The sequence below is a fragment of the Oryzias latipes genome, chromosome 1, assembly GCF_053564925.1.
Source record: "Oryzias latipes strain Hd-rR chromosome 1, Olatipes_Hd-rR_3.1".
NCBI classification, from domain to species: Eukaryota; Metazoa; Chordata; class Actinopteri; order Beloniformes; family Adrianichthyidae; genus Oryzias; species Oryzias latipes.
The window spans coordinates 33,921,520-33,939,959 of NC_136237.1; the positions used below are offsets into that span (position 1 = coordinate 33,921,520).

General features: G+C 39.5%; 1 protein-coding gene across 7 annotated transcripts in view; it reads right to left on the bottom strand.

The window, feature by feature from the left end:
- The window catches only part of tnrc6c2 (trinucleotide repeat containing adaptor 6C2), a 42,439-nt gene that overhangs the window by 12,686 nt on the left and 11,313 nt on the right, over window positions 1-18,440 (bottom strand). For 4 of the 7 annotated variants that reach the window (XM_078946267.1, XM_078946269.1, XM_020700409.3 and 1 more), the window contains 2 exons: window positions 10,506-10,913; window positions 125-2,545 (listed from right to left, as the gene is read on the bottom strand). In XM_078946267.1, the coding sequence (XP_078802393.1) occupies window positions 125-2,545; window positions 10,506-10,913 (2,829 nt within the window). The remainder of the gene's footprint in view (window positions 1-124; window positions 2,546-10,505; window positions 10,914-18,440) is intronic. The other 3 variants (XM_078946274.1, XM_078946275.1, XM_011473893.4) reach the window with 1 other exon arrangement.

Consider the following 18,440-nt stretch of genomic DNA (forward strand, 5'->3'; position numbering starts at 1 on the left):
CTAGTACAAATTGATATAATAACTGCACAGAAATGATTGAAATTATGTACATTTCTACCATAGTATTTTAAATTCTAATTCAATTTTATGCAAAACCCAATTTAAATTAGAAATATTTAATTACCTGGATTGGCCACAGAGGGTCTACCCTGGGCGCCCACACCTGGATGAGAAGCTGCAGTGCTTGGTGACCCATTATTGTTTGCACGGTGTTGAAGATGACTTGAGGGCTGAGCATGATGCGCATGGTGATGCATGTTATGAGCGTGATGGTGATTGTTGTTATTGTTCGGCATAATCATTCCACCGTTCTTGCTGGCAGGTGGGCCACTGTTGCTTGGATTATTATTTGGGTTGTTACGATCCCACATGTTGACAGTTTTGCTGTATGCAGTAGGATCCCCCCAGGTGGATGTTCCATCGTCTATCTCCATTTTTCTACGGATGGAAGGAGGAGAGGGCTCCTCCCAGCCAGTAGGCTCCATAACCTGGTCCTGTTTGCTTACGTTTCCCCAGCTAGAGTTGCCTTGCTTCACAGAGCCCGGACCACCCCAGGAACCAATGCTGACGCATCCTCCACTGCCGGTACTGCTGCCACTGCTGCTGCTTTCCTGTGGCTTGGAGGAGCCCCAGTTTCCCTGTACTGGACCATTGGTACGTGAAGATTCCACCCAGTTACTATTACTTATAGGGGGAGATGGCTTAGCCCATCCGCCACCCCCTCTACCACCTCTTTTTGGGCTTTCTTGCCATCCACCTGTTCCTCCATTTCCGCCTTCCCCTTCCCACATGCTACTGGAAGACCCATTGTTTTTTACTTCTGGCTCTCCCCACTCCCCTGTGGCAGATCCATTAGAGCTCCCATTACTATTGCCCCAACTACTTGAGTTTTTGGGGGCCTCCCCCCAGCTTGTGGACTGATTTTTCATTGGGCTGTCATCCCAGCTGGGTGACTTATCTTCAGTACCCCAGGACGGGGTACCTCCACTTTTAGAACCACTTGTAGGTAAAGAGTCATCCCAGCCACTGGCTGTGCAATTTGATGCTTTGTTAAGTATAGGTGGGGGGTCTCCCCAACCAGACCCAGTCTGAATTGACTGAGGTGAAGTGGCTCCCCAGCCAGAGGATGAAGATCCTTCACTGTCATTTTTTCCTCCGGGACCAGGCCTCTGGCTGGGCCCAGTGTTAGAGTTGATATTACCTCCACTGGTTGATGAAGGTCCACCAATAGAGCTGGAACCTACTATGGTGTCTGAGCTGCTATTGCTTTTTCCATCATCAGAACTGGCTTCTTCCATCTCCCATACAGTGTGCTGTCGGATTGGGGTCTGTCCCCAGCCTGAATTATTTAGCACTCTGGGATCTAGGTCCTGTCGAGGTAGCAAAGGGGGGGCAAAATCCATGCTGGAGGATCTGTCTCTGCTACGGGATCGACCTTCACTGCTGTCCCCACTACCTTCACTGGCTGGGGGAGTTCCAGAATGCTTTCCCCACGAGCCAAGTTGCTGCTCCTGGCCAGAACCAGTGCTACCAGCATCAATTGAGTCCCAGCCTTTAGATACCTCACCACCAGAGGACTTGCCCCACTCACCCCAACCGCCATTTCCACTAGTTCCTCCACCACTGCCTTGGCGGCCCCAGGCAGAAAGGTTTTTGGAGGCAGATGATTCCCAGTTGGAGTCCTTAGTAGACTCAGCTGCCTTAGTTTCTCCAATACCCCATACAGAGCTGCCTGTTGTGTCACCATTGAGCTGAGATGACTCAGTTGGTGACTGGCCTCCCCAGCCAGTTAGGCCATGGATTGGGCTCATAGGCTCCTGAGCTTGTTGTGGCTGTTTACCGTAGTTTGGTCCATCGGTGTTAAGGTTAACAGGATCCATGTTGAAAGATAAATTTGTGTTGGTTGAAGAGTGCTGTTGATCTTTTTCATTAGCACTGATCATGCTAACCCAACCTCCACTTCCATTATCTGCATTTGCATTTCCCACATTTCCATTTATGCCTGGTGGAAGCGAGGAAGGATTGTTCATAACATTGGGGCCACTATTCCCAGCACCTTCATGGCCCAGAACAGGCCAGGCTGACGGATTGGCATTAGGATTCAAGTTCAAGTTGAAATTTGGTGATCCCCAGCTATTGGGGATTCCAGCTCTGCCACCATTCATTCCATCTTGCTTCACATCTGAGCCCCAGCCTCTGTTACATGCCAATGTGTTAGTTGACACAGGTCCTGTCATCATGTTATTGTTTGCTTTGAGAGAGTTGTAGAGGGCCTGCTGGCCTGCAGTACCAGTGGCCATGCTCAGAAAACCGTGTCCAGAAGAAGTGACAACACTGGTGTCTAGATTACAGCTAGCTGAGCTCAAGGGGCATTCCGGTGTGGCAAGGTGGATGGGTTCACTGCTACGGCTTATCGATGGCCAATCTTCTGTTTCACTTCTGTCAATGATCACTTTGTCCCAACTATTGGTGCTATCAACTGGTACAGTAGCTCTCCAAGGAGAGGCCTCATGCTGGGTACCAGTACCCGTATGGAGGGATGTGTCTGAAAAGGAAAAAAAAAAAGAAGAAAGAAGGGTGAGACCAAAAGGGAACAATGGCAGTCAAGAAAAATCTATTTAGAAGTTAGAAACTACTAGCTGAGGGAAGTGGTCATAAAAATCTCCTTTGCCTTTTGGCAGCTTGTAAAGGGAGTAGCCGATGTCAACCAAAGTAAATCAGGATCCGGTCAAAAACCTAAATAGGAAACTAGAATATTTTAAAATAATCCTTAAAGTGCTCCCCAACAAAAGAGGTTCTTATATTCTATTTGTTTACGCCGCTGATGGAGAGAACAAATAAAAAAAAGGGACAACAAAAAGCAAACAGTGAGCCAACTGGGGCAAATGCAGTGACAATTAAACCTATTTCCCCCGGTTAAATAATGGGAGCCATCAGGATGGTCAGATCAAAATGGTAACATATCCATGCCATATGAACCATAAAAAAAACTATTTTTTCTTGCTCTAGTGTCGTCAGCCAGATAGAAATAGTTAGATGTTGGCTTTACTTTATCCGTGTGTCTAATCTACTTTCTTCATCTTCCATTTATCCATGTATAGCCCATCCATCTGTCGAGCCTCACTCTCCTACACGCATAATCTTTTCCAAATTTTTCCTTAGTTCTCAATCCTTCATTTTCTTCTTCCTATGCACGTCTTAAAGAGTCACCAGTGAGACGCCCATCTGTCTGCATCGTAGCTTTGCTAGCTCGAGTTGAGAAGGGAAGCCCAAATGGAACTAGGGTGACATCCCATTCATCACCCCCCAATGCTTGACAGGGTTACTCCTCCAACTACACTGCACTAAAATTAATAATCGTCTTTTTCGGTTGGTGTCTTAAAACCTGTTTATACATAATGTCATACATTTAGGCTAAGGTTTTTTACATCTTCTCATATACTACAACACATAATACATTACAAGTAAGACATTCCCTCTAATTCAAAACAAACGACTCTGGATGCATCTAAACTTTCGATTTTTACTGTAAATTCACACAAAAAAAGGAGGTCAGTAAACCTGATAGTTATTTTTGTCTCACACTTTCTTCTACAAAACAACACTGCATGATCAATAGGCTGAATAGAACAAGCTCCTTTAGAAGTTCCCATTGTTAAAAAAAAAAAAATCAATTTTGTATGTTGAACCAAAATAACCACAAGAGCATTTTGAGCAATTTTCCAATTGGCAAACTAAGCAGCAGACAACCAAATTTATCCTGCACAACAGCATCTCATCAGATGTGGAACCAATAATAAACGTGTGCTCTAAAAGGGTTTTCAATCATTAGTAGGCAGCTAATCAATGATCTTATTAATTCTAGTGGGGGACAACAGGGAGCTTATCGACTGCAGGGGTTGCCTCTGGCATTAAAAAAATAAATAAATAAATCTAATAGTTCCTCATAAAAAACCCAACCAACACATTGGCTTTAATTTAGCATGTAAAAAAAGAAACTTTTACAATTAAACCCCTGTATGCAAACAATGAAATGTGTATAGGGATAGCATATTTTTAGCTTTTGTTTATTTACAAAACTAGAAAAGGCTTGAAGTACAGTGCAGTGGTATCAAAAAGAACAACAATCGCAATCAATCCTGGTACTAAAAGTACTACAAACAGCATATATGAAAGATGCTAAAGCATGGTTACTTTTCAAATCCCTGTTCTAAGTGATTTTATTCTTTCCAGTATATCGAAGGCACATTTCTCAACATGAGCTTGACAAAAGAAATACTTGGGGTTTAAAATGGCATGCTGAAAAAAATATCTTGCAAGCAGACTGGCCTAGTCAAATGTTATGACTAGGTATAGAACCAGCTACCTCTTTGCAGAAGACGTCATTTCTGGTTTCCATAGCGACAGGGGCAACACTGGGATAATTTGCTGTTTCATAAAACCTTTGTGAACTTTAAAAAAAAAAGACCCACTTTCAGCTCTGAAAAGCTATGGAAGAAAGTTTCAAACCTTCAATTACAAATCCCCCTTTCTCAAAAGGTTAATCCTGGCTTGTGTCGTATTCTTAAATGGACCCAAGAGCGATCTTTTCCAACAGATGAAAATTTAAGGAAAAAAATATCCACACAAGCTTTTTACCATGTGGCTGAACTGATTTTAGTATCGCAAAAAAAGTAGAGACCATGAATAATCAAAGCAAAGAAAATTTTTCATTTAAGTATTGGCCAGTACAACATTCTACTTTAAGATATTTGGTAATATTTAAATGGAAATGTAAAGGAAATTTTAGCCTGAACATTTCCGATTCTCAGGCAGCACTTTTTCATAATCAGCATGGTGGTACATATACATAAAAACCTACAAAAGTCTGCTGAAAAAACCCTAATTGGAAACATTACTGCAACACTTTTTTCAGAAAATGTTTCTTTTGAATAAAATGGCTCCAGAGGGTTTGCAGAGAAAATTGTCAACTAACTGACTTATTTAGCTTGTTAATAAATACACATTAAATGTAAATGTTAATTAGGTTGTTCCTGACAGCTGGCTTTAGCTGCTCATGTTGCAAGATGAAAAAGAAGATTCATGCAAAGTAGGTTTGGCATCATTTTAGATAATCTTAAAAGTGCAAGTCTCCTGCTCCTAAACCTAAGCACAGCAAAGCATGAATAAAAACTATAATTTTATCATAGTCGGACCATATTCATAGCATTCAGCTACTACTGAAATAGTCTGCTTGCTTTTATCCACATATTAAATTGCTAACAAAATGGCACAAAAAGTAGGAAAAGAAACTCAAAGACCTATGTTTAGCAGTGGAAAAAAAAGACTGGCTTCTTCAGGACAAAAGAGTAAAAACATCCTTGAAAAGAAGTGCGCAGGATTTACTATCAAGGCATGCCAAGCTCCATGCAAAGCAGATCCTCTCAGTACGACTGTGGTTCAAATTAGGATGCAACCACTACATTTTTACAAAGGCAATAAACTAAAACCACAAGAAACTGAGGCTTTACTTGCGTCTAGATGCATTTAAATATTGTTTGTGTGTCACAAGTGGGACAAAAACGGAATATTAAAAGCTTATAAGATCAGACTAACTTGAATTACACTTTACATTATAATAATTTATAGTAAATAGGTTTTATAATCATGTCCAATAAAAAATTATCTGACTATACCATACAAATTTGTCTTATTTGTTCCTCATTTGACTGCTTTGACAAACATTTCACGAGGGTTTGAGAGATTGAAAAAAATAACTGACTTGAAACTGACATGAAGGCAAGATAAACACAAACAAAAAAACAGAAAAAGGGTGCAATTATTTCCAACCAGCATTTGCAATCATGTGTGATTAATGTGTTCTTGTGTTCATTCAAGTTACAATTACGAGTGCAGAGTCTGATTGTGCCTTGTGAGGGAAATGGGTCAAATATAAAAACAAAGGGATATTAAAAAAAAAAAGGCAAGCCCATGCGAGCTTGTTTTAAGCAAAATTTTCATTTAAACCTCTACATCTAAAAATGGATGTAAAACGTATACGTAAAACAGAAACGCTGAAGTAAGAGAACCGTCTAAGCCCTAAAAAAACAATGCCGCTACATTGGATGATGTTTTTAAGAGTTGAAGCAGAAACAATCAAGAGATGAACTTCTCATAATGAGGACTTGCTGCCATCACAGAAGTGGGCTTTCTGCCAATAACTAAATGCCTCCCCTCCCCTCTGAATGAAGAGAAAGGCTGGGTGACAGAATGGGAATGGGTGAGGGTGGCAGTGAGAGATGGGGGAAGGGGCCTGTATACACAGCGTTGAGGGAAAAAGACAAGAAGGGAGAAAGCAGGAGAAGAAAAGAGACGGTGTGGCACTAAACCGATTTCCTCTGTTTGACAACGTGCTACAGAGCAGGGTCGAATGTACATGGACAAGCTGTGGACTGACATAAAACTTGAATCAAAGCAAAAAGGAGACGTTTATTGGTCTTTTGTCCCCAAATAGACCCTCTCCATTTCTCTTTGAGGGAAAGCTTCACACCCACTCACATCAAGGACGCCATGTACTTGTTTTTCCGGAAGCGAGGAGGAAAAAGAGACTGAGGGAATGGTCTCAGGGGGTGGAAAGCTCATCATTCATGTCTGTTTACCTCTGCTGAGAGATGAGAGAAAATAAGAGAGGGGGACCATGGTGACTTCTTTGGTTTCTCTGACAGAGGATGCATTAATGAAGCCACCAGGGGGTTCTTGCACTTGTGTGGGTATGAGTGTGTCACAGCTTAGGCACAAAGGGGCCATCTCTACCTCCCAGGCTTCATTTTGACCAAGAAATCTTCTGATTGTTTGATGATTCTTAAGCGCACAAACAACCAGAATTGCTGATTTAAGGGCTAATTTATTTTTTGTTCTATCATAACGAAATTCCACATTTGAGGATGTGGTTTTTGTGCATCTGTGTTTATCAAACTTTGAATATTTAAACCTACAGTTGCATTTTCACAACTTTTTCTTAAAGTCCCACTCGTGCAATCTTTTGATTTGTTGTAAAAGATCATTTTCTAGGACATAGTCTCTGCAGAGTGGCAGAAGTTCATTAGAAATTCGCTTCTGACAAGTGGGGGGACTGTAGAGTAAGGCTGCCCACACTTCCCACATCCTCCTGTTGTGTACACTGTCTCCGCTAACTTTCAGATCCTCACAACCCCAAGTTATCATTTCCAGTGCAACAAAAACAGCGAGCAATTTCAGAGCTATCCAGTTTTATACCATGGTCCGGGTGAATACTCGATTCTGATTGGCTGCTGGGTGTGCATTAAAACCTGATAACCACACGGTGAAAAAATAAGTTCCGGTCACCTAGCTTAAATGTGTTGTATCACTGCGCCGGCTTCTTTAAAACAACCTTTTGCTTCATCACTCAGACAAAAACAAGCGGTAAAAGGTGAACTTTCTCTCTGAACTGATGCTTTATTCAACCCATCGGAAAGATCAGCATATATATATATCGCCAAATCTTGACTGCAGCGGTGGTGCGGGTCGAGAAAAGCGATCCAAATCGGAAAAAAAACAAGAATAAAGGACTAAAAACTGGTTAATATGTATTGCTTTTGTAAGTGACCATTGTATAAGCGGGTTAACGTTATTACTCTTAATTTTTATTTCGGACGGTTCAGACTTCCACGGCATGCGTTAAAAAGTAATAACGCACACTTCGCCGGCCATTAACCCTTACGTAAACACTTGAGCCAGATCCCAGCTCAGATGAGAAAAACAAAGATGTGTATGGATCTAGTCGTCTACAAGTGGATGCATCAGAATGGAATGGAGCAGGGGGCTTGAGGTTTGCCGTCGTACTGCATTTTTTGTCTCCTGATTCACAAACATTTGAAAAAATAAATAGTTAAAAGTGCAACTTTAAGCTTATTTTCTTTATACATGTCCTCCATCATGAGAAAAATGCCACAAGGATGTGATAAAAACACCACAAAGAACAATCATTGGAGCGGGTCTTTAAAGAACTAAACAGCAGTGACCTAAAACATAGCAAATTTCCGGGTCTCTTCCCTTTAAGTTGTAAAAGGGCCCAATAGAAGGGCCATTTGTTTCAGGAGCAATTAAAAGAGTCCCTTCTGGCTTCATTGTCTGTCTAGGTGACCAGCAAACAGCTGCTGTGCAGCACTTCTCAGGGTCTTACAAGACCCCCATTTCAACACCTGCTAGCAGGCACCCTGTCTGGATGGCGGCTGGCTGCTTCAGACTACTTAAAGGTCCCCAGTCAGATGGAGAGATGGGAAAAGTGGGTGTGACAAAGGGAAGGAGAGGGGGACAGGGGGTCACTGTCTGGTGGCACAATTAAATGCAGTCGAGAGGGCAGAGGTTAAGTCAGAGTATGATGCACGAATGGCCTTGAATTTGGCGGGGGGTACCTTCACATTTTTGATGATAAGACTGGTGAAGGTCTGGCAGTTTCAAACAAAATAAAAAATAGAAAATTCCCTTCAGGTCAATTTTCTACAGCAAAACAACAAATAATCCAAGATGGATAGGACCTCTAAAGCACAGGAAACCAGTAATATTGTTGCTTATGGCTGAGAACCTACACTTATGTATTTGCGTGTCTGCTGTTGTGTCCACTCCTTTGCATAAACAAGAAAAAATGAATCTGGATCAGGATGCTCATCCAATACAACTATTTACTAAAATTTGTTTTGGCAAATTGTACACAAAAGCAACAAAAGAAAACACAAATCAACATTACAAGTGATCCCAAATTGAGCCGTGTGAACAAAATTCATGAAACCGAAACAAACGTGTTTTAAAGATTTATATAGACATAATCACTGGGATTTTAACTAAAAGGTATAGTTAGCAATTTATTGGGATGTAAATAATTAGGCCCCAGGACAAACCAAATGCTAAAATCCTGCACTAGCACTTCAAAACCAAGAGTAAATAGCGTATGCAGCCCAGAATCATTGCACCAAAAGAGCCGGCTTGAAGCTATTAGCTGAGCAGACAAAAAAGAACAGACTGTGGACTCGGAGCCCTTAGGACAAAACAAGAGGGTGGAAAAGCCAATGGCAACTCTGCCACAGGCTGTGTTGTACTAAAGACCCCCGGGGAAAAAAAGGCACTGAAGCAAAGGGCAACCAGGACAACAACTGCTTAACTAAGACATTTTGGGTAATATATTCAACAAAAGAATCTTGATTGGTATAAACCCTAAAGAGTAGACATCCCTCTTTAATTCTAACATCTGTCTTCATGCTTCTCTTCTGTCAATTAAGGCTGTGGCTCAAATCAGAAGTGAATTCACTGAAAGTGAATGAATCATCCACTGAACAAGTGCAGAAGTCAAAACAGAAACCAGATTAGGGTTGTTGTTTTTTTTTGAGTAATTGATCAGGTCTCAATTATCAACATGTCTCATCAAATTCTTACAGAAACATTTATAAAAGATTGCTTTCATTTAAAATGTTACCAAGGAATAGAAATGCCAACAGAAAATATGTAAGTAAACAAACCACAAAGGCATAACTAGAATAAACAATTACAAGTAATTTTAACTTTTTGTTTGATGTGGTTTCTGGTGAAACACTTCTCTGCATTGTCACCTGATGTGGATCTGCTTTTACCAAGAGCCTGGTGTTTTTTCAGCAAATGTTTAGTCAGTAATTAAAGGCTGTGCAGTGGCAAAACAGTGTTGATCAAAGGAAAGCTTAAAACGTGGAAAACAAGAGAAATTCCACAAAGAGGCAGCCAGATACTCACAATCTGTTACGTTCAAAGACACAAGTGCTGGGGAAGAGTGTGATGCACTGCCTTCATCAGACAGATGGTTAGGACCACTTAAATGACCAAACATATCATCTAAGAGCTCTCATGACATGCTGACGGCAAAATCCAGACATAACCGTTGACATAAAAAGCTTTAACAATGGCACAACTAACTAAACCAATACATTACTTACACAAATACACAACAGCACAAACACGCAAACTATTAGTGATCCTCTGGGTTACCAAGGGGTCCATTTACAGCCCATAACTGGCTAAGTAGATCATTAAGAATCTTTTATAAAAACAAATGTGCCATTTTTGGGATCATGTATCATTACTGTTGACTTGATGGCTCATTATTTGTTAAAGGGTAGTGCATGAGAGCTGCTTAAAGTTTTAATACGGTGTTGCCAATACAGCCAAAAATACTGCTTTACTCACATGCAGTCTTAACCTCCTAAGACCTGGCGCCCACATGCGTGGACATCGCAGTTTGGGTTATATTACCACAGCAGTCACTTCTTTGAGTGCGGGTCTTAAGAGGTTAAATAAGCATAATAGATGTGCAGTATGTGTGTGTATGGTAAATAAAGTATTTACAACACTACTGACAGGAAAAAACAACTTTTCTGACTAAAATTTGAAATAAGAAAAGGGCAATCCCATACATTTATTAAGGAAGGCAAGAAAAGTTAGCAGAAATTTGCTCCATTGAAACAAACTGTGCCGACACAAACCTGGGTGGTGTTTGCTGGCAGGAGATGTGGCCGAGTCTAGGGTAGCACTGCTGGTACTTGTAGAAGAAGAGGAGTTAGAGGACGAGAGTGAAGAAGAGGCGGGGGAGGAAGAGGAGAGAGTGAAAGCGCCGAGGGCTCCCGCAGGCAGGGGCTGGCCTCTCTTCAATAGCTGCTTCTGCTCTTGCTGACGGAAGCGTGGGGGGACTTCTCTGGCCGGATAGCGGGTACTGGCAGGGGACAATTGGCACTGCTGCTGAGGGGGAGTCGGAGTCGAGAGTTGGCTACTGCAGGGGAGGCGCTTGCCATTGCCAGAAGAAGAAGAGGAGGAGGAAAGGGGCAGCGTGGGGCTGGTAGGGTGAAGGTGGTGAGATGGACCAGGACTGGGCTTAGTGGGAGCAGGCTCTGGCACTGGACAGAGACAACACACCAGCATGCACACACAGAAAAAACACACGCAGACAGACAGACAGACAGTCAGATTTTTTTTTAAATACGGAGATTCTATGCTTCAGAAGTGCTCACTTTTAACATCCTACATGAGCTACATGAAAAACGACATGAGCTGTGCTATAAAAATAGTCATTCTATAATGACCCACTTTGATGAAAATGGTGTTTTGGTGTTTTTAACATGTTCTTGTGGCATTTGTCTGATGACGATGAACATGTGAAGAAAATTAAGATTAACATTGCCTTTCTGCGCATTTCTTTCCTCTTATCGTGAATCAGAAAGAAACGAAAATATGCTGTTTTTTCAGTCACGGCCACAAGTCAAATGCGAATTCCTAATGAACTACTGCTTGAGTTTCTACGGAGATCATTGAAGAATGGAACTCTGTAGAAAATATGTCCTAAAAAACAATATAGTTTTTTTTTGGCTAAAAATGAAATAATCATAATTAAAAGACCACTGTGAAAGCCTTTATAATAGCTAAAAAGATGACCGGGGTGGGAATTTGTAAAACTCTTAAGGTTTCTTGAGTTATGCAAGTTAGCATGGTAATAATGTAACTGGGATTATGTGGAAACCTTATTTAGCAAAAACACACAAAACAGAGTAAATACTAATTTTGTTCACAGACAACAACTGGCATCTATACCCAGGTTCAAACACACTGTATTCTTCAAAGACTATAGAGGAAATGTATCCTGTCTGTGTGAATCTTTCATTGTTTTTGTTCTCCCAGCAAACATGCAGAGCATGTAGTGACAGTTACTCCTCGTTCAATGCTGTCTGACATCGTATTGGTCTAATAGGTACAATCAACAAGACTTGGTTTTTGGACAACTGGCAACCAAAGAAAAAATATATATAAAATAAATTCACAAGCTTTGGAATCTTTCTGAAATATTCTAAGACCATAAACATAACAATAAATAAGAGAAAACACAAAAAATATCTTTATGTTTCAAGGCTAAAAATGCTTTTCTCTAAAATCTCAAAATATTCAAGTATTTTGTACATTTAAAATCCCAGCCAAGCAGTGTGTGTGTATAGTCATGAACTACAGCACGGCTAACACAACCACACTGGAGGTTAAAATAAATTCTGAGTGCAGAGACATTTGCTCTGGATGCAAAGAGTCTGTGAAAAGGAGCAGATAAAGGCAGATAAAGGCAGAGGCCGTCTTAAGATGCCTGCAGCTAAAACCTCCAAACACACAAGTATCAGGTAGAAACATCATTTTGACAGAAATAGAAATAGAATTATACAACAAAGTGCAGTGAATGTCATTTAATTAAGTTTTTATAGCCCTTCACATCTGTAATGCATCAGTGATCTTTATATGAACGTGAATTTCCCTAAGGCACAAGCTTAGCTGCTTGAAGAAATTTTAAAAATGACTTTAGTCATGCAAGAATATACATAAACAGTTGTCTGTTACTAACTTAACAGATGAGATTTTAGAGGAATACGCAGAGTGTGCTTGCCCAGCAGTATCTGGCTGGGTGCTGACTTGGAAATGCAGTTGGTGACGCACATCCCTGATTAAATTCAACTCAGTCTGCCTGATGCTGTCTGAGCCAATCAGACAACAGGCTGCTGAATACTACCCCCCCACACACCTCCTTTTCTCTCTGGTTCTCCCTGTCTGACCTAATCCGTTTACTCCATTTATTCCTAGTCCTTCAATAAGCAACTTGCTCAATAGCTCTTTCTTTATTTTCTTACTTTTTTGTGGCTCTGTATTTCTGTGGCTACTACATAATTCTGTTTACGATTCCAATTTGCTTCAATATTTTTTCTTAGTCTCTCCCCATCACACAACAAACATCCCTTTCTAGCTGGAGACTAGTTCCTCCACTGACATTTCACTTTTCTCAATCCTTCAGGTATTAGTAAAGACTACAAAAAGGTACCAGTATTTTAAAACCAGAACAAGTAGAAGTCGACTTCTGCACCTAAAGACTCACTCTGATCTTCTTTTGATGTATTGTAAAAACGATGGTCTTTCAACTATGATTATACCATGGTCCGGGGTGACTACTTGATTCTGATTGGCTTCTGGGTGTGCATCAAGTAAGGGTTAATGGCCGACGAGGTATGCATTATCACTTTTTAAAGCACGCCGTGGAAGCCTGAACAGTCCGACGCGAAGCTTGAAGTGTGTTAAAAAGTGATAATGCATACTGCAAAGGCAATTAACCTGCTTATACCATTGTCACTGACAAAAGAACTAAATAGTAACCAGAGTTTAGTCCTTAAGTCTTGTTTTTTTCCAATTTGGTTCGCTTTTCTCACAAAAAACTAACTATTTGTAACAATGCATTTCCAAATATCCCGCGTCTTGCCGCACTACCGCTGCAGTCAATATTCTGCAATACATATATGCTGATCTTTCCGAAGGGTTGAATAAAGCATCAGTTCAGAGAGAAATGTCACCTCTTACCGCTTGTTTTTATCCAAATGATTAAGCTAAAGGTTGTTTTAAAGAAGCCCGCGCAGTGATACAAAACATTTAAGCTATTAAACTATTTTAAAGATAATTAAATTCCAACAAAAAATAAATATCAAAGTAGCACAGCTGAAGCAATAATAGCTAATTATTGTTCAATTATCCAATTTCTTTGTAAAGTCTGTGTACATGAACAATGGAATGGAAAAACAAGACTTGAAAATTAACTAACAAAAAGACAGAAACATAATCAGCCCCTTTTTAAAAAGTCCACCGATTTGAACATATCTTTCGTTGTTAAAGGTCATTTGTATTGAACTTTTACAATTTAATAATAGATGACAGTTCAGCAGTAGTAGAGCTGGCCCTGAAAATTTCAACATTCTAGCTCAAGACTTATGCAAGAGATCTACAGATGCAGAGTTTCAGTACATCTCAACTTTTCAGTGGCGGTTCCCATGTTTAAATCAAAGGTTACTAGTTTTTAGCCTCATTTTCTAATTTGCTAAATATAAAAACAAACTTCATTTGCCTGTTTTACAACCCAAAAGAATGTTTTTTACTCCCAAAACTCTTTAATAAGGGGAAAAGGAACAATAAATTTTGATTGTACTTTCACTAGCCCTTCTGGATGAGAGTATCAGTGAATTTGAAATGTGTGGGCTTTAAAACTTTCCTATGATGGTCATGACCTTCACACATCTTACTGAGCCTGTAAATGAGAGCCAATTAAATAACCATCTGTATCAAGTTCAGTATAAATTCCATTAAATTTTCATGATGAAGCTTTCCCAGCAACTGTGCACCAGCCTTTTAATTACAGTCTTTCTTAACATTAAATGTTTAATTAGAAGCTATAAGAGACAGAGCGATTTAGCGGTAGTTTAAGAATAAAAATACAAGTGAATAGAAAATGTGGTGGTGGTGGGGGTAATAATGACAAAAGGAAATGCATAAGAAATTGGGATGTAGAAAATCTAGAACAAGGCCAGCTGGCATGAGATGAGATGTACGTTAATGTCAGAAACGGTCATGCTCCCAGAGCTCGGTGCCATGCAGTGCAGGTTTTGTCCATTGTATGCAGAGCCACATTTTATTATGCAGCATTGTTTGTGTAGGGGGAGCAGGGCAGCAACAACACAGGCCTCTGTGCTTTACAACGGTGCCTTTCTTAATCAAATTACAGCTGAGAACTACTATAGAGAAAAAAAAAATCAAAAAGACACTTCTAATGTTTACATCTACACTAAGTAAAAGGATATTGTTTAAAATGTGATTTTATGGTGTCATATGCAAAAAACATGCATAGGGAAAAGTTACTTCTAAAACAGAAAAAAAAACCTGTACAACACTACTTTGGTAAATGGTAAGTACATCAAATTACATAAAATGTAAAAAAAAAAAATGTACAACAGAAAAGAAGTTTGAATGTCTTGCAACTGAACAACATGACTGATATAAGCTTAAATAAACAATATTTTAACCCACCAAACTGAGCCAACATCCAGTTAGACAAATTTCATAAATGGTAAGAGGATCTTGTGCTACTGAAATTATTAAAGGCATGTGCATTTGTGTCTATGCACTCAACTGGATGTGCCTATAGACGGCCCCATCTGTGCACGTTAGTAGAGAGAGAAAAAAAGTCTGTCCTTACGCATGCAAACGCATGCCTTTCTCACCATTCAACTGTCCTATAAGGGGTTGTTGCTATAGAGACTTCCCTGTGCCTCATGTGACCTCCTGCACCCCCTTTCCATATAACACCTCTTGCACTCTCTTAATTAGTCTTCCTATTCCATGTCCAGGCCACTTTTTATTTTATTTACTTTAAATGTAAGCCTTGTATTTCCTCTCTGGGAGGAACATCACTGGCATTCCCAAAGAAACTCCACATTTATTGAAACCTCACAGTTAGCCGTCACTCCAACAAGAAAAGTAATAAAAAATTATAAAATGAGATATAAAATGTATAACTTGAAGGCAGTAATTAAGATTCAGAAAGCTTACATTTCTGATGTGATAGCTGCAAATTATGTATGATAAACTGCTCCAAGGACTTGTGTAGATCTTTCCATTGATAAGCTAATATCAATGCAGCAAGTATTAGCTTTGAGCCTAGTTTTGCAAATAACCGTCTTGGTTCGAACAACTTGGCCAAAAAAATTCAAGTAAAGGAAGCCAAAATTAAGACGTTGGCCATTTCCACGGTTATGTGATGTAATGTGAGAAGAAAAGGAAGAACTACGGTGATGCAACTCTTTAATCAACAGCCCAAATTCTGCATGAACGTCAGCTCCTACATTGGGGAAGAAAGAATGTGATGCATTAATTACATTAATTTAAACACAAAGTTGTGTAATAATGCTCTGTTTAAAGAGCATTTAAAGAGAATCCAAATTGTTTAAACTTTTAGTAGCATGTACAGTAAATCTAACTCGCTTTTTACTAAAGAAAAGGCTGACCTGATGCATTGTCTAAGATGTGGTACATTCCAATAAGCTGGCTAATATTTAACTTAAGTAGCTCACTGTAGGGGGTGTGGGAATAAGAAGGGGGGGTCTTGTGTTTATGCGTGTGAGTGATCATACAACATGAATAAACAAGGAGGAGAGCATTATTCAAATCTGAGGACTCCTCTTGTTCTTTTTATCTCCTTCCATCCATTCTGCCGCTTGACATACATAGAGAAACAAATGGGGGATGGAGGAAAAACAATTATGCCATTCAGTCATAAATCTACTGGACGTAATTCACAAGCTTTACACAATTAATTCATTGCATGTTTATAAATATGTTTAACCAAAGAAAGAAAAGCAGCTAAAATGCTAAAGTAAATTAGCCTCTAATTAAATTGCAGTTCATGAAATTACATTTTAGAAGTGTTGACGCAATTGATAGCATGTGAAATTGCAAATTAATCCAACACAAAATGAGAGGGCACTTGGGTTTAAGTGCGTCTCTCGCCACTTTAAGAATTATAATATTGTTATCACCATGACGACACCGTGCAAATATGTTTTTCTTTAGATGTAGTTTATTAGGCTGAGCTTCATGTAGGTATATTAAGTATAACAAAAGTCAAAATGCAGTGGAAGAATAAGAACCAAGTTAATGACAGGAGTTGAAGTTCATCAATTTCTATGGTGTGTGAAGTATATGAAGAATAGAAATGGTTGGGGTTGATTTTCTAATCATACATCACTTGAAGTCCTTTGATGGACTGGCAAACTTGACAGTTGCTGGGTAGGATCAACATACTTGTGACCCTAAACAGGAACAAGCGGGAATAGAAAATGGATGGATGGATGGACGGACGGACATCAGCCAGAGTTGTAGTGAGGCTTTAAAAATGTGCTTTTAGTCAGTTTTGCTTTAAAATGTAAAGAACCATTGTCTATATTGGCATAGTAAAATTGTAGTATATATGCAGACACTCAGAGATAAACCATATTAATATGTATTCCAATGGTAGATTTTAAACAATTACGTTAAACACAAATGTTTGCTTCAATTAGTGGGAATAGCCATACATTAAGAAGAAATGTACATATGTTTTAGCTGCAGTGAGTAATTGAGAACAAAATGCAGCAGTGTCTGTATTCATGCTGGCATGTGCATGTTTGGTCAGTGTTGGCAGGTACGTGCAGAAAATAAACTTAAGTGATAGTGCAGTGGTGGTAGAGATCATGGTGAAGCTGTTTTTGTGCTTGTGGTAAATAATTAGCATAACTCTGAGGTAATAGAGATCGGGTGAAGAAGAATAGGAGGACCTGACATCAGAAGGCAAGCCCAAATTTGAGTGGGGGAGGTGGGCTGGGGCAATGGGACAGTGGAAGCCTGCATTTGGTGAAGCTCTGTGCCTAATTGAGGGCAGGGAAGTTAATTCCAGTGTGCCAAAGCTTTATCTCATTTTCATACATATGAACACGGCGGGCCGAGATCGATTACCGCAAACAAATTGAAATTCCTGGGACCAAGCGGGCCTACAGAGAGGAAAGCAGACAAAGGGTGATGGGAAGTGGAGGGAGTTTGTATGTGCGACTATGAATACCTGAAAGAGTAAAAGGCAGGCAGGATTTACTGATACGGATGGAAACACACAAATCCATACGGCATACAGATTTCTGTCCTTTCCGCATATGCACACCTTTATTGTTTAGTGTCACGCATGAAACTTCATCTCATTCCAGATGATGCAGCCTTTCTTTTAACAGATATTCCAGAGGACAGGTTAGGACTATATTCAAAGAAGACCAGATGGCTACCTTTACAATCAGTCCTTAAAAAGGCCTCTTTCGTTTGGCTCGTTCCCCTTTGGTTTATTTGAGTACCACTTAAAAAGAAAAAACAACACTTTCTTTTTTCTAGTTCCTTCCCTTCTCTCTTTCATTAAACACTTCACAGAGTAAATACCTTTATTTCTTTTTGCATTAGAGAAACGTCTGACTCACAGCAGTTATTTTAGCACAGCAGTTATTAAATTGTTTCCAATTTAATTACTTTTAATTCAAACTCTCTACAACTGTAGCATCTACTTTTGTTTAGCCCTGTACAAAGTAGACATTTGACCACATATCATGCAACTAGTCTGACATCTTCAGGATCAATTTAGGAAAACTAGAACCAAGAAGAAAGGAGGGGCTACCCTTATGAAAGCAACACATAGATGGCTGAACATTTTTTGATTTAAATGTCACCACTTTTCTATAAATTCATACAAGTTGTACTCAGTTTGAATCAAGCAATTGCAAAAAATAGCATATATGAAAAAAGACATTTTAAATTACTGGTAAAGCTCTTCAAGATACCCATGGGAAGATTGAAGGGTGGGTTGGCTTTTTATTGTAATATTGTGTATTTTTGTTTTGTTTCTTGTTTTAGATGTTAAAGCGCCTCAAGTTGCGCAAGGTATGAGAAGCTCTTTTTTTTAATAAATAAAGATTGATTTGATTAATTTAATGTATTATGAAAAGGTTTAGGATTATCTTCTCCATTATTCTTCATCCATAAGTCCTTGTGTAAACATAAAAACTAAC